The 12,602-nt window shown below is 46.1% G+C and overlaps 1 protein-coding gene across 2 annotated transcripts in view; it reads right to left on the bottom strand.

Annotated features, from left to right (window-relative positions):
* LOC106654777 (podocan) overlaps positions 1–12,602 on the bottom strand; it is a 39,693-nt gene that overhangs the window by 3,728 nt on the left and 23,363 nt on the right. Inside the window, exons 1-2 of one of the 2 annotated variants that reach the window (XM_014374787.2) lie at positions 3,347–3,724; positions 205–515 (exon numbers count right to left, since the gene is read on the bottom strand). In XM_014374787.2, coding sequence (XP_014230273.1) covers positions 205–489 — 285 coding nt within the window. In that variant the 5' untranslated portion in view covers positions 490–515; positions 3,347–3,724. Of the gene's footprint in view, positions 1–204; positions 516–3,346; positions 3,725–12,602 lie in introns of those variants that run through there. The other variant, XM_014374788.2, reaches the window with a different exon arrangement.

The following is a 12,602-nucleotide window of genomic DNA, read 5'->3' as shown; positions in this document are numbered from 1 at the left end:
CACTACAACGTCGTGCTTACTGCTTGTATAGCTTACAGCGCACACTTGATTTAACGAGCTCTTTCTTTCTCTCTCTCGTGTCTCGTCGCGAACTTTCACATCTCTCGCGAATATAACAGCTTAATCAAACTCAGCCGTATATAGACACGAGATTTTACATGCACAGTTTACAAGAGGTAAGTATAAGTAAGCAAGTACGCTGACCTTTTCGTTATTGGTCTCCTCGTCGCCGGAGGGCAGCCTGTCGACGAGCAGCTCCTTGGAGTCGACGCTGAGCATGGCCGAGAGCTCAGAGTCGGTGCTGCCGGTCAGCGTCTTGGCCTTGTAGTAGACGTGCGACGCGGCCAAATCATTGGGTCGGCTCCTGGCCGTGGTGGACGGTTTGCTCGTGGACGTGGGTGTATCTTGCGTGCTCGACGGCGATGACGTCGGCACAATCGACGCCGACACGGCCGCCAGCATAAAGCACAGCAGCAGAGCTGCCTTCATCGTGCGGCTGGTTTAATTGTCTCTCACTGCAACCAGAAACGAGAAAAGAGGGTTTAATTTTCACGCGTAATTTAACCGACGATCCGCATCGTCGTGTGTGTGTGTGTGTGTGTGTGACGTAAGTCGATCGGCTTGCACACGCGATCCACTTAAAATTACTATTATATGCATTATATATATACGTCGATATGTGTGCGTAAAGTACTCGAGGCACAGGAATGCGTGAGCAATATCGTCCGTGCGTGCCTACTACCGAAGCCCGTTATTACAAACGCCGAGCTACTGCTGGTCTCTGCCTTTTTGATGTATTTATAAATTTTTGACATGTATGCTTTTAGAATATTTTTTATTAGACGCGTCTGTATGGCTTTAACGGTACATCGATTTTTATTAATTACATATTATAATTGTTATTGCTTTACAAGCATAAAATTGAGCGCATTAATCGCAATTATCGATTCTTTTAAAATAAAAAGGCCGCTTTTGTCGAGCCTTTCTCGTTATAAGCTCGTTAATAAGTGAGGCCTTTGTTTTTGCTCAATTAGCGACGCACGTTCGCCAAAATGCGTATACACAAAACAGGGCTTTATACGCGTCGAACAATATTCTTTACTCTCTTTTAACAGTTCACCCGAGGCTTCGATGAGCGATGGGCAAATCAAAGGCTCTCTGTATATTGAGCCATCGATCAAGAATGGGAAAGCGATATCGAATTACTATAATGTACGTGACGCCCACGACGCGACAGAAAAAAAATAAACGACGACGACGACGACGACGACGACAACAACAACAACAAGACAGGAAGCGAGATTCCCTCGTTGATTTTGTGCGATCGATTGGCGCGATTGAAAGCAGATATGTAGCATTCGAAAAATAGCAAAGGGAAAGAGAGAAGAGAGCAGCCGCGAGTAACCAGAGCTCCGTCGGACAACAGTTGCGCGCGAGCGAGCTGAGCCGAGCCGGGCACAGGAAGTGCATCCAAAGGACTTAATGAGGTTAATCGGGGAGTCGGGCCCAGTGCCAGCCACGTTCGATTTCGCGCGTGCGTTCGTGCGTCCCTTTATTGTAACATTATAATACATCACATCGAGGAAATACACAATGAGGGGAGCTGCTAATCGATGGGCGCGCATTTTTATACGTAGAATTTTCGAGCGAACCGGGTGTACCTACTATCCTATACAAGGGCGGAAAGATTAATGAGCAGGTTTTAACGTGTCGGGGGATTATAGGAACGACAACGACGAAAAAAAGGCGCATCGCGATATATATAAGTGTATTTATTGTTCGACGTACGAGATATAAATGTGTGGCCGCGATATATATAAGCCCTGATACGATAACTTTGCTTCTTTCTTTCTCTCTTGGTATTGCTGTATTATATGTATCGCTTATCGCATCGATCGAGCAGATTATACGTATAAATGTAGGAGAGAAACAACATTTGTTCGATACATATAGCGATCGGTACGGAAAAATCGATATACGTACAGCGTTTGGTCTCTCTCTCTCTCTCTCGAGCCCCGCGCGTACGAATTCCCCTGAAAATCGGTATCGTACAAGAAAGAAAGAAACTCGACTTGTGGCGCGCGCGCGCGTGAAAAAGCTCGTTATCGGCATGAGCGGCCGAGTGTATAGCTATAAACCCACGTACTATAACACGTATAAACGTCCGGGGCAAGGTGAGCGCGAAAAAGGAAAGAAAGAAATTAATATATATAATAGGAAGGAAAGGGAGTAACCCGTAATTATTGGTGTAATATACTGTGTGGAGAGAGAGAGAGCCAAAGCCGATCGTCAGTCGAGCCGAGAGAGAAAAAGAGAGAGAGAAAGAGAGGAGAGGTAAATCACGACGCAGCCGAGTGTTTTACGATTGGGCGCGATCGTTTGTGCCGATGTGCAGCAGCGCAGCGCCTGTGCCTTACTCTGAAACTGCACACATGCAGCTGCTGCCTCAGCTATATTATATCGTATATATATACAAAATATATTCACATATAAGAGGATCGAATAATGGGTTGGCAAACGTTTCGATAATTGCGATATATCGTCGAGTCGAGTGTGTCTCTGCGCGAACGCGTACATTACATCGGGTTGCTGCTGCTGCTATTGCTGCGTTACATAGGTAAAAAAGAACGATCGAGGGAATCGATTATATAAAGCGTGAGCGATCCGTGTGCCGCTCGCTCGCTCACAAAATTTGCATAGGCCGTATAGAGGAATAATAATAATAATAATATAAAGTATAAATAAAGTCAAGGAGGAGCCGAGTGGGCCTCTGCTATGCTCGTGCTCTCGAGAGTCGCAGGATGATGCGATATTTTACGTATATTATGCGTGATGCGTTAAGCAAGGATGATGACGAGGATGAATCGTCTTTTGGAGTGGAGAGAAAAAAGCATCGCGCGATGAAGGAGAGAAAGAGAGCGAGATCCTCTCTAAACGAGCTCTCGTTTTTCGACACTAGGATATGTACACTCTTCACCGAACTTCACGCTTAGTAGTAGTAGTAGTCGTCGTCGTCAATCATCAACTTATAAAGGTTTGTATGTATTACGCTACTCTCTTGCTCGGACGCATGTCCATCGCCGTAAAATTCGAAGGACCCGTTCCTCGAAAATCGGCAGCAGTCGTAACTATATAAGTGAAAACATCAGCGGCTGTGGTAAATCGAAATTAAACGTTCTTTAATGATACCGGCAGAGAGACGGTCATTAACATATTATTGTATGCGCGAGCAATATAAAAATCGATAAAAAGAAATTCTTTCACTGCGGTCTTTCATCGAGGATCTGTATACACACATATACACGGCGCAAGGAATTTTTTTGTCGGTTGGCTTTCGTTTGCTCACCTTCTCAACTCGAGGCAATATTAATATGCGAGTGCGGCGACACACGCACGAAACTCTGACTGGCGATTTTTCAGACTCGCTCGCGTCACACTATATATTTGACGATGCTTTGATAATAATGATACACGTACACAATATAGTAGTGACACATGCACGACACACACACGCACACAATCGCACTCGCACTAATTGCAGCGGCACCTGTGCACCGTTGCGAGAGACGCCACTATACAAACACACGCGAAATTATCGTCACTCTGCGCAATAGACGTTTATAATCCACACGCGCGCGCGAGATTATATTTTTGTATAATAACGTAGACGGGCGTTAACGCGAGGCCCTCGTCGCGGATGTCGAGGCAAGACTGACTGTAGATCGCCGCCGAGTTCGGAGCGAGCGCCGATTCGAGAAAGAGAATGGAAAGAGACTATAGACTCTGGAGCGCGAAAGACAGAGAAGGGGAACGCTGCCGCCGACTCCGGGGAGTAGGAGCTACAGTACTACACTCTGCTGCTGCTGCTGCTGCCCCGAGAGAGCTGCTATACCTACGTAAGCGTACTCGCAATAATGCGTGGAGTACATGTACGAGTCTGTATAAGTGTGTTTGTGTGTGGTAGAAACGCGATCGCATAGCCAGGCAACTCCTTTTCAGAATGGCTACACACATACATACATACAAACCACCTCTACATTATTACATAGGTATATATTGGCCGAGCAAGACGCGCAGCGGGAGAAAATCCGATGGATGTGAAAATCAATTCTTTTTTCTCTCCGTCCGTTTCGTTCCTCGCCGATTATCGCGGGGCCGTATATGATCGGCAGCTCCTGTACTACTGCTAGGCCGGAACATATGTTTTCTCTCTATGTCGAATAATCGAGCTTTTATTAGGCTGATAAATCATGTGTAATGCCGATCGCTCTAGTCAAACAAACGAAAAGAAAGACAAGAAAAAATGTAACAGACAGACGGAGAGAAATTAACGCGCCGCGAGAGGTAAATATTTTACGGAGCGCGCGCGCGCCTTATCACTACGTTCCGCTGGGCACGTGAGTCTGTGTGTGTGTGTTAGTGTATGGCCATGCTATTTAGCTCGGCGCGGCTGCGTTATCGGTCGGACTCCGGTGCGTGCATACCGGCGAGCCATGAGTTAGCCTACCTGTACGCCTTACCTCGTTCTTTTTTTTTCATATAAATAACGCACGTAGGCCGAGCGAAGCCATGTGAACGGGCTAAATTTTGCGTTGTTAGCGGTCTTGCAGAAGTCGCTAATTTTTCGTCCAAGTTCGCAAGCCCGCTGCTGCTGCAAGCGCACGATGCGATCGTCAATAACATTTTTGTCCGAGCCGCGCGCGAGTCGTCCGCGATAAAAAGATCTGAAGGAATCCGCGTGTGCACGCCGATAGATCGAAGGTAATCGGAAATGCATGTAAAGTAGTCGTCCGAGCTGCGGCCACATAAGCTAGCCTCTCTCGAGAGAGCAGCAGCAGCAGCAATGTCAATTAGGGAAATGCGTGTGCGTATACGTATAATGTCCTTGGGATACACGCGCAGACAGACGCAGATACAGACGCACGACGGCACATACGCACATATATAAAAGGGAAAATAAAAAGAATATGTAGGTATATAAGCTGATGTTGCCGCGCGGCGGCGAACGAAGCTCCACGACGACGGCGTAGAGAGAGAGAGAGAGAAGAGTTTTGTCGATGACAAGGACGAGCGCAGCGTGCGTATAAAAGGGAGTCGTTAATCCGACTAGTTTTACGGCCGACTTGCTTCGTACCTACACGTATAAAAATCTCTCCCGATTTTTGTGTCCTTTATGCTTATAATGCGCGTGTATCCCAGGCCAGAGAGCCAATGAATCATGCGAGGAAAGAATCGGCGATTTACCGGCGGCTATAATGTACGCGCGCCACTGTATACCTCGAAAAGCAGAAAATATATTCCGACTTGCACGGCCGCGTGAGATGCATACCTTATAATAATGCAAAATGTTAAAGTAGCTTATACGCTGCGTGTTAGCTTATGTGTGTGTGTGAGTGGAACTGCGCTTGCGGATTTTTCGTGGAATATAATGCTACAAATGTGCAACGCTCGCGCTGCCGCGAACGAGCTCGAATAACAATAGGAATCGATTACTCATCGGCGAGTCCGGTCACGCGGGACAACGACGACTCCACCGACTCTGACTCCGACGTTCTTTGCCAAGCGGCATCCGCGATTTTTGTCGACTTTTGCGATAATAAAGCTTATAAAAAAGGCTTTTTCAGCTGCTGTTGCGCTTCACAGTCAGCAGACAGACAGAGAAAGTTTCATCGCTCCTGGAATAATATAACGACCTGCCTTATCGCTCATTGTTGCTTCTGCCGCTGCTGTTACACATCACGAGCTTTTAAATGTAATCAATTGATTTTCAATCGTAAAATAAAGTTCATTCACTCGAATAAACACAGCGATACAACATGTAGTCATGGCGTGCCTTATACCTAATATTTATATATGGAATGGATGAATGGATATGGACGCGAGGCAAACGAGTCAGCAAATAGTTAGACACCACCAGCACCATGAGTATAATCACCGCACAGCACCTCGATGGCGGCATCAACTCAAACAGACCTAATACAACGAACAATTTTCGTGAGCTAAGCAAAGAAAGAGAGAGAGAAGAGATCGAAAACGTTGTGAGGTCAGCTCTGCACGAATTGCGCGCACCGGCACAGTCATCGTGTGCTTGTATACGATATTTACTTTGGTTAATTGATAAAAAGCAAAAGAAAAGAAAAGCAAAAAAAGAAAGAATACAAACGAGAAGCTGAGCTTCGACAGAGAAAGAGAGAATCGCCGGCCGCGCGCGGCTATACTTTTATATAAGAGAATCGGCAGCCGCCACCGCGTCGTAATTTTCTAAAAACTCTGTCAATTAACCCCACCTCGCGGACTTTTATATGCGCGCAGTTTAGCTCGTATACGAATGCGTGCCGTACAAACACGAAAGGGCCTTAGCTTCGTGTATGGCCCCCGGAGCGAAATAGGTAGCTCTGAATCGTCCTTCTGCAGCAGCACACACAGGTATGCCGGCCGCCGAGAGCGCATCGAAAAAAAGCACGGCTCGTTGCTCAATGCTACAACACAGTTGGCAACGCATGCGATCATCCTACATATATATAAAAGGCTCGAACGAGAGAACGAAAGAGAGTCGAAAAAATATATTATATGTATGTGTGTGTAGTATAAAAGTGGCCCTACTATACTGCCCTGCATCCCGGATGCTTTTCAGGGCGCTTCCAAAATATTACACATTACGACGCGCATAGAGTACCTGTATAGTCATGCTTGGAGCGCCTGCACGCACTACATATTATACATTTAGAGCCTCTCTATACTGTATGGCTATATGTACCAGGCCAATGGCGAAGTTAAAGAAAATGACACAATGTACACTAGCGTATATTTATTATTATACTGTATGTAACGTTTGAATGGAGCTATACAGAGGCGGCTGGAGAGCAGCAGCAGCAGCAGCAGCACAGACCTCGGGTATAGTTTGACGGTCCATCTTTTTAAAATTTTACGCTTTCGAGGATATTCGAGACCTTTTGTGTGTGCGTGCGTGCATGTACACGTGAAGCAGTGAAAGAGGTACTTTACACACACACACACACACAGACGGTGCGCAATATAATGTATAATATACGGACACGTTTTTCCAAGTGGGTCGGCTGCCGCTGCTGCTGCGTCGCACGTATTATGTTCCTTGCCCAAAAGCTAAATATATTTATGTGCTTTTAAAAATCTACCGAATTCACAAAGTATAAGCTTTAGTGCCCCGCGACGCGAAAGATTAAGATTGATGGCTTAGATTATTGCATTAGCTAAGACCAGTCTAAATTTTCTCATATATAGTGTATTTAACTTCCAGGATACGTTGCTGCTGCTGCTGAGCTGAGCCGAGCTGCCACCGACGCCTCTATACTTGGCTCGTTGCTGCTGCCGCATGATTGCCGGCGTGAAAAATGATCAATTTTTGGCGCAGTGCGCGATTGCCGGTGCCGGTGCTCCGAAATTAATCGACCCCCGGGGAGTGTTATATACTCGCGCGCGTATCTTACAAAGTCCGGGCAAATCGATACTGTATTTATATACACATTGCAACAATAATCGGTAACGGTACCGGCCGAAACATGGCCCGCGTGTGCCGAGTAATTATCTCGCTGCGAAAAAAAGAAAGAGGAGCCGGAGCGAGAGAAGTGGAGAGTGCCAAAGGAAATTACCCGCGGGAATATATCGTTAAACACGCCGTAAAAAAGAAAGAAAAAGAATCGGCTCGAGAGCTCCCTCGCGCAAAAATTGAAAACTATACGTACGCGATAATACGTACTCCGGAGTCGTTCTCAATCTTCTGGAGCTCTGCATGCTGCAGTTCGTATATAAGAGAGTCGAGTCCCTGAGAGAGAGCTCGCAATTCTCTCCACTCCGAGTAATGCGGAGAGTTAAAGGAAGATACGAGAGGCCGCAGAATGAGAGAGAGAGAGAGAAGAATCGATCCAGATTAGTATTAAAACCTTCGTGTAGCCCCGTGTTCTGCAGCTCGCGAAGGAGGCGAATGAGAGAGAGAGAGACGGAGAAATGATCGAGTAAGAGGAGGCTTTGCAGACAATGCTGAGCCAAAGAAGTGGACCAGCTGGGACCCTTCTCTTTACTTCTTCTTCGTCTTCTTCTGCCTCGCTATATACTTCTCCTTCTTCTCCCTCGTCTCCGTCTTCTTCTCGGTCTTCGTCTGTTGCTTCCTTTGTTCGGCCGCGCCTGCACCAATGTTCGGTGTGTGTATATATATTTTCAAACCGCCTCCACACACATGTATAGATGTACCAGGCAAACTGAAACTGCATACACACACACGCACCAACACACACGCGCGTATAATGTATACAAGCCAGTCCAGGTGGTCTCTATTTGCCGTCTACATAGCCTTGCAGATCTTTTGAATTTCTCGCTCTCCATGCATACGTGTGTATACTATGTACTCGCTGCCTCGCTTTACACACACGCCAAGTGATTTTTTTCACCAGAGTCCTCTCTGATTAAATCCGATATATAGCGAATTTAGATTGTCCTCGGCTTAACCCCCTCGATACGATTTACACGCTCTTTCGACAATGAAAATTGTATTCATTTTACAGAGCGTGTTAATGTACAGAAGTATTGAAAGCTACCGAACAAAAATGTCATCTTTTGAGGCTTTCAATAAGGATGTCAAGTGGTCTCTTTACTTTTGCCAATGGCCAAGCCTTTGAGAGAGCGAGATCGAGAGCGAGTCAATGCCCAAAAAATAAAACAATTACAGTCCGCAAAGTGTATACTTTTGCAATGTATACCCACGGTATATAAACATTATATTTGTAAAAAGCTCTATATGCTACCTCTCTAACCATTGATTTTGTATTTAATATTTTTCTTGGTCGATCGTTTAGATCCCGAATAGTAGTAGTACAAGAAGCAAAACTCGTATAATAAGATTTTCAGCATACGAGCCCGTTTGAGGCTGATTTCGCGCTGAGCGTGCTCAGTGAGTAAGGCATTCGTATACAGTCGAGGAGAGCAGCGCGCTATGTGGCGACAATTCACACTTCTCCTCGTACTGAAATCAATTGAATACAGGTCGAGGAGCCCTGATTACAGTCGAGGAGCCCTGATTACAGTCGAGGAGAAGTGTGAATTGTCGCCACGTAGCGCGCTGCTCTCCTCGACTGTATGCGATCCCGCAGACTCGAGCCGAGACGACTCGCTCAGCTCGCGTGCGTGTAGCCTGTGCTGTCTGCTACATGTCAAAGTGGCAGGCCAACTCGCGCTGCCTTTAACCTCTCTTTCTTGAATACAAACATATCTACACGAGATAGAAATGTCATTTTTAATTCATGTTTGTGTTCGCACTAAACACGATGACTGTAAAAATGAAGCAGTAGAAACTGAATAATGGAAAGAAATGCAGCGTGACCGATGTTATACCGACTCTACTCATCAAGACACTAGGAAAATCAGTGTAATGAGATTCAAGTTGGCACAACCAGTGCTTTATGCAACCTCTCGTTTTTCAGAAAAAACATATCCACACAAGTTGCATGTACAGTATTTTACACGAGACATACGCATATACAGTATGTAGACGAGAGCCGAAAACTAGCGGCCAAGTTACAGTTTTTAGTTTAGAGTGCTATAAAGAAATTAAATGGAACATAACAATTATGCATGATATAGTTCTCAAAACGAGCTCTTATGCAGAAAAATTGTTAACACATCAATGGCTGTTAGCGGTGTGGATACGTCTCAGCGTGTTTGCAGCGTTGCGGACGCTGTAGTGCCTCGGCTGCTTCGCTTCGCTACGCAGCCTCGGCGACTACAGCGCCCCAACGCTGCAAACACACCTCGACTGTATCCACACCGCATACAGCCCTTGATGTGTAAATAACTAATACATCGGCCACAGCTAAAACAATAAAGCGGCGCGCAAGTTGAATGAGTTTCTCGAAACTTATAAACACCCACGCTCGCCTTTATGTATAGCTTCGTAAGTTGAACGCGTTGAAATTTCGTTACGCCTTGGCAATGATATTATTTTTCTTTTTTTTCTTTTTCTCCTTTTTTTTTACTTCTTCGCGAGTCGACACGCGCTTACGTACGTAACGTACGTACCTATAGCCTCGGGACATTCGGTCGGTCGGCCGGTCGTTTGCGCGGAATTATCTTACGTAACGCACGTATAGCCGCGCATCGATTGTATCGATCTGCGTGCGCCTTATACTTATACACGCTGTACAGCGTCAAAAACAGCTGACCGCTACTTTATTATATGCGTACACGTGTCTCTCGTTTTTCAGCACTGAAAAATGTGCATAAACAAAACTTGCGTTGTACGATGCGGATGACACATTTAACACAAAAGCTGAGACTCATCCGCGCGGGAGCTGCGATAATTTTTAATCTCTCTCTCCCTCGACCAAGAGTTTCCTAGTCATATACTTTACCACTAATCACAGCTCGTTATTGTTCCAAACTAGTAATCAAACTCGAGCGTGGCTACCGCAGTTGTATTGGACAATGAAGAAAAAAGCTCGGTAATACTATAAAGGCCGCGACGATCCATTTAAATATAACGTAGCCGTGCGGCGCTCTCGTTTAATGAAAATGCACGCGAATCGCGTCATCGCGCGCGAAACTCATTAATAATTGCGCGCTATACTAGGCAATTCGAAGAAATAGCGAAAGAAGCAACGGTGTACAACAAAAAGTATTACAAGTTGGAAGACGAAAGTCTATGAAAACAATGCAGCTCGCTGTGCGCCGCCGCGCCGCGCGTATATAATCCTCGCGTACGGCTCGCGAGAGCGTGAAAATACGAAATCATCATTAGTCAGAGAGCAGCACACCTTTTGACACTTGCGCCTTACATTACATTATTCATTGTAGTCTCTCGATCTTTCTTTCTCTCGGTACTCATAATAAGCTAGACATTAGCCGCAGTCGCAGCGTGGAATCGGCAATTAGTAACGTCAACGACGGCGAGTAAGATCGAAGATCGTTATTTCCAATTATCCACCTGATTTGCACGTGCGCGCCGCCTCGAGAATCGGTACACGAACTCGTAAAAAAAACACACACAGACGCATATCGTGCGGCTCTCTCAAATGTTGACGCTGCGACTCGGCGGCGCGTGAGCTATCTCTCTCTCTCTCTCTCTCTCTCTCTCTCTCTCTCGGTAAATCCGCGACAATAGTTGCAGCGGCGCAGAGCTAGAGGCTTATCAGAGCGTGTGTACAATGTACATACGCATTCCGCCGAGCAGATGTTTGCCACCGCGAGTCTGCAGACGCGTCAAGCTGGAGCCAGTCGTGTTGCAGCGGTAGCAGCTATAGCTAGGCTCGGCTGAGTGCGTTTAGAACCGCCCCCGCGCGCCAAGTGTACACTCGAGCTCACATGGCACTTGCGCGATATCGCATGAAGCCTACATCGGAATTTATATCAGAGCCTAGCTAGTAATGCGCTCGCGCGAGCTATGAAAGAGGATATTACAATCGAGCGAGCGTTCGATTCTCCATCGTGTCACGCGTAGAAAAATGTCAGCTTTTTATTTTGCATATGCACGCGCGATATCGAATGAATAATGCAAGATACCCGAGGTTTGTGCGTGGCGCGACAAATCGTGCGGAATCATTTGTACTCGCACTGCACCCATCGCGCGTAGCGTTTACTATTAAAAGAATTAAAATCTATACGAGTTTCTATAAATCAATCGGTGTCGCGCGGTGACGCGATTCGGCTAGGCATTATAGACACAGACGAGCTCGACAAATAAATTCCATCCTCGCTCGTCTCTCTCTAATACAAGTAGGTCGGCGGCGGCGCTCATACTTATATAGATATAGCATTATATACACGCACATGATAATTTATTTGAGCGACGCAAGAATCGCTACTACTACTCTATACATCCGAGCTCGAGGTGTCATCCACGCGCATTTGTGTTTCGCTCGATGTCGCTCGTCGTGCTGACTGCAGCAGCATACATATAGCATAGGCATAGCGATGCGTACACTACTGGCACGCATGTAATAACACAGGCGAAGGCTGTATTATGACAGTCGAACGAAAAAAGAAGACGACGCGACGCGATGCACTGTGCACACGAGCTCGACGAGATGAGCGATGTACGTGACATCAGATTTGGCTCGTGCCTTTTTTTCTCTTTCTTTCGTGTACACCTTTTTTTTCTTTCCTCGCGGCGGCGGCGGCGGCTATATTCGTGTGATTATACTGCCTGCGAGCGAGGATGGCCCTGGCTCGAGAGACGTATTGTATGTTAAAACCGTCGATGGGATAAGCTCGCATGATCGGTATGTGCGTACTGCGCGCTTAGCTGCGTCGAGACGATCATCCAGGGACAAGTGACGCGAGCTCTCCCATGAAAGTGTCATATTTGTTTGTTATATTTCCATTGTGGCCGACGCGTTTATGAACATCCATAGTAATAACCGATTGAATGGATTTTTTTTACCGCTCATCATTATATCGTGTGGCTGATTTATGCGACCGCTTAGATATTTTACGCTCGTATATGCCAAATGAATAGTTTCCTTTAATTAATTTTTATAATCTGATTTACAGCGTCTCTAAAAATACACTTATATCTGAGAAAACACTCGACGAGCCGCAGATAGAGAAGAAGAAGAAGCAGGAGCGGTCGGGGAAAA

The sequence above is a fragment of the Trichogramma pretiosum genome, unplaced genomic scaffold, assembly GCF_000599845.2.
Source record: "Trichogramma pretiosum strain Unisexual culture from Peru unplaced genomic scaffold, Tpre_2.0 scaffold46, whole genome shotgun sequence".
Classification (NCBI taxonomy): Eukaryota; Metazoa; Arthropoda; class Insecta; order Hymenoptera; family Trichogrammatidae; genus Trichogramma; species Trichogramma pretiosum.
This window is presented reverse-complemented; position numbering and strand designations above follow the sequence as displayed.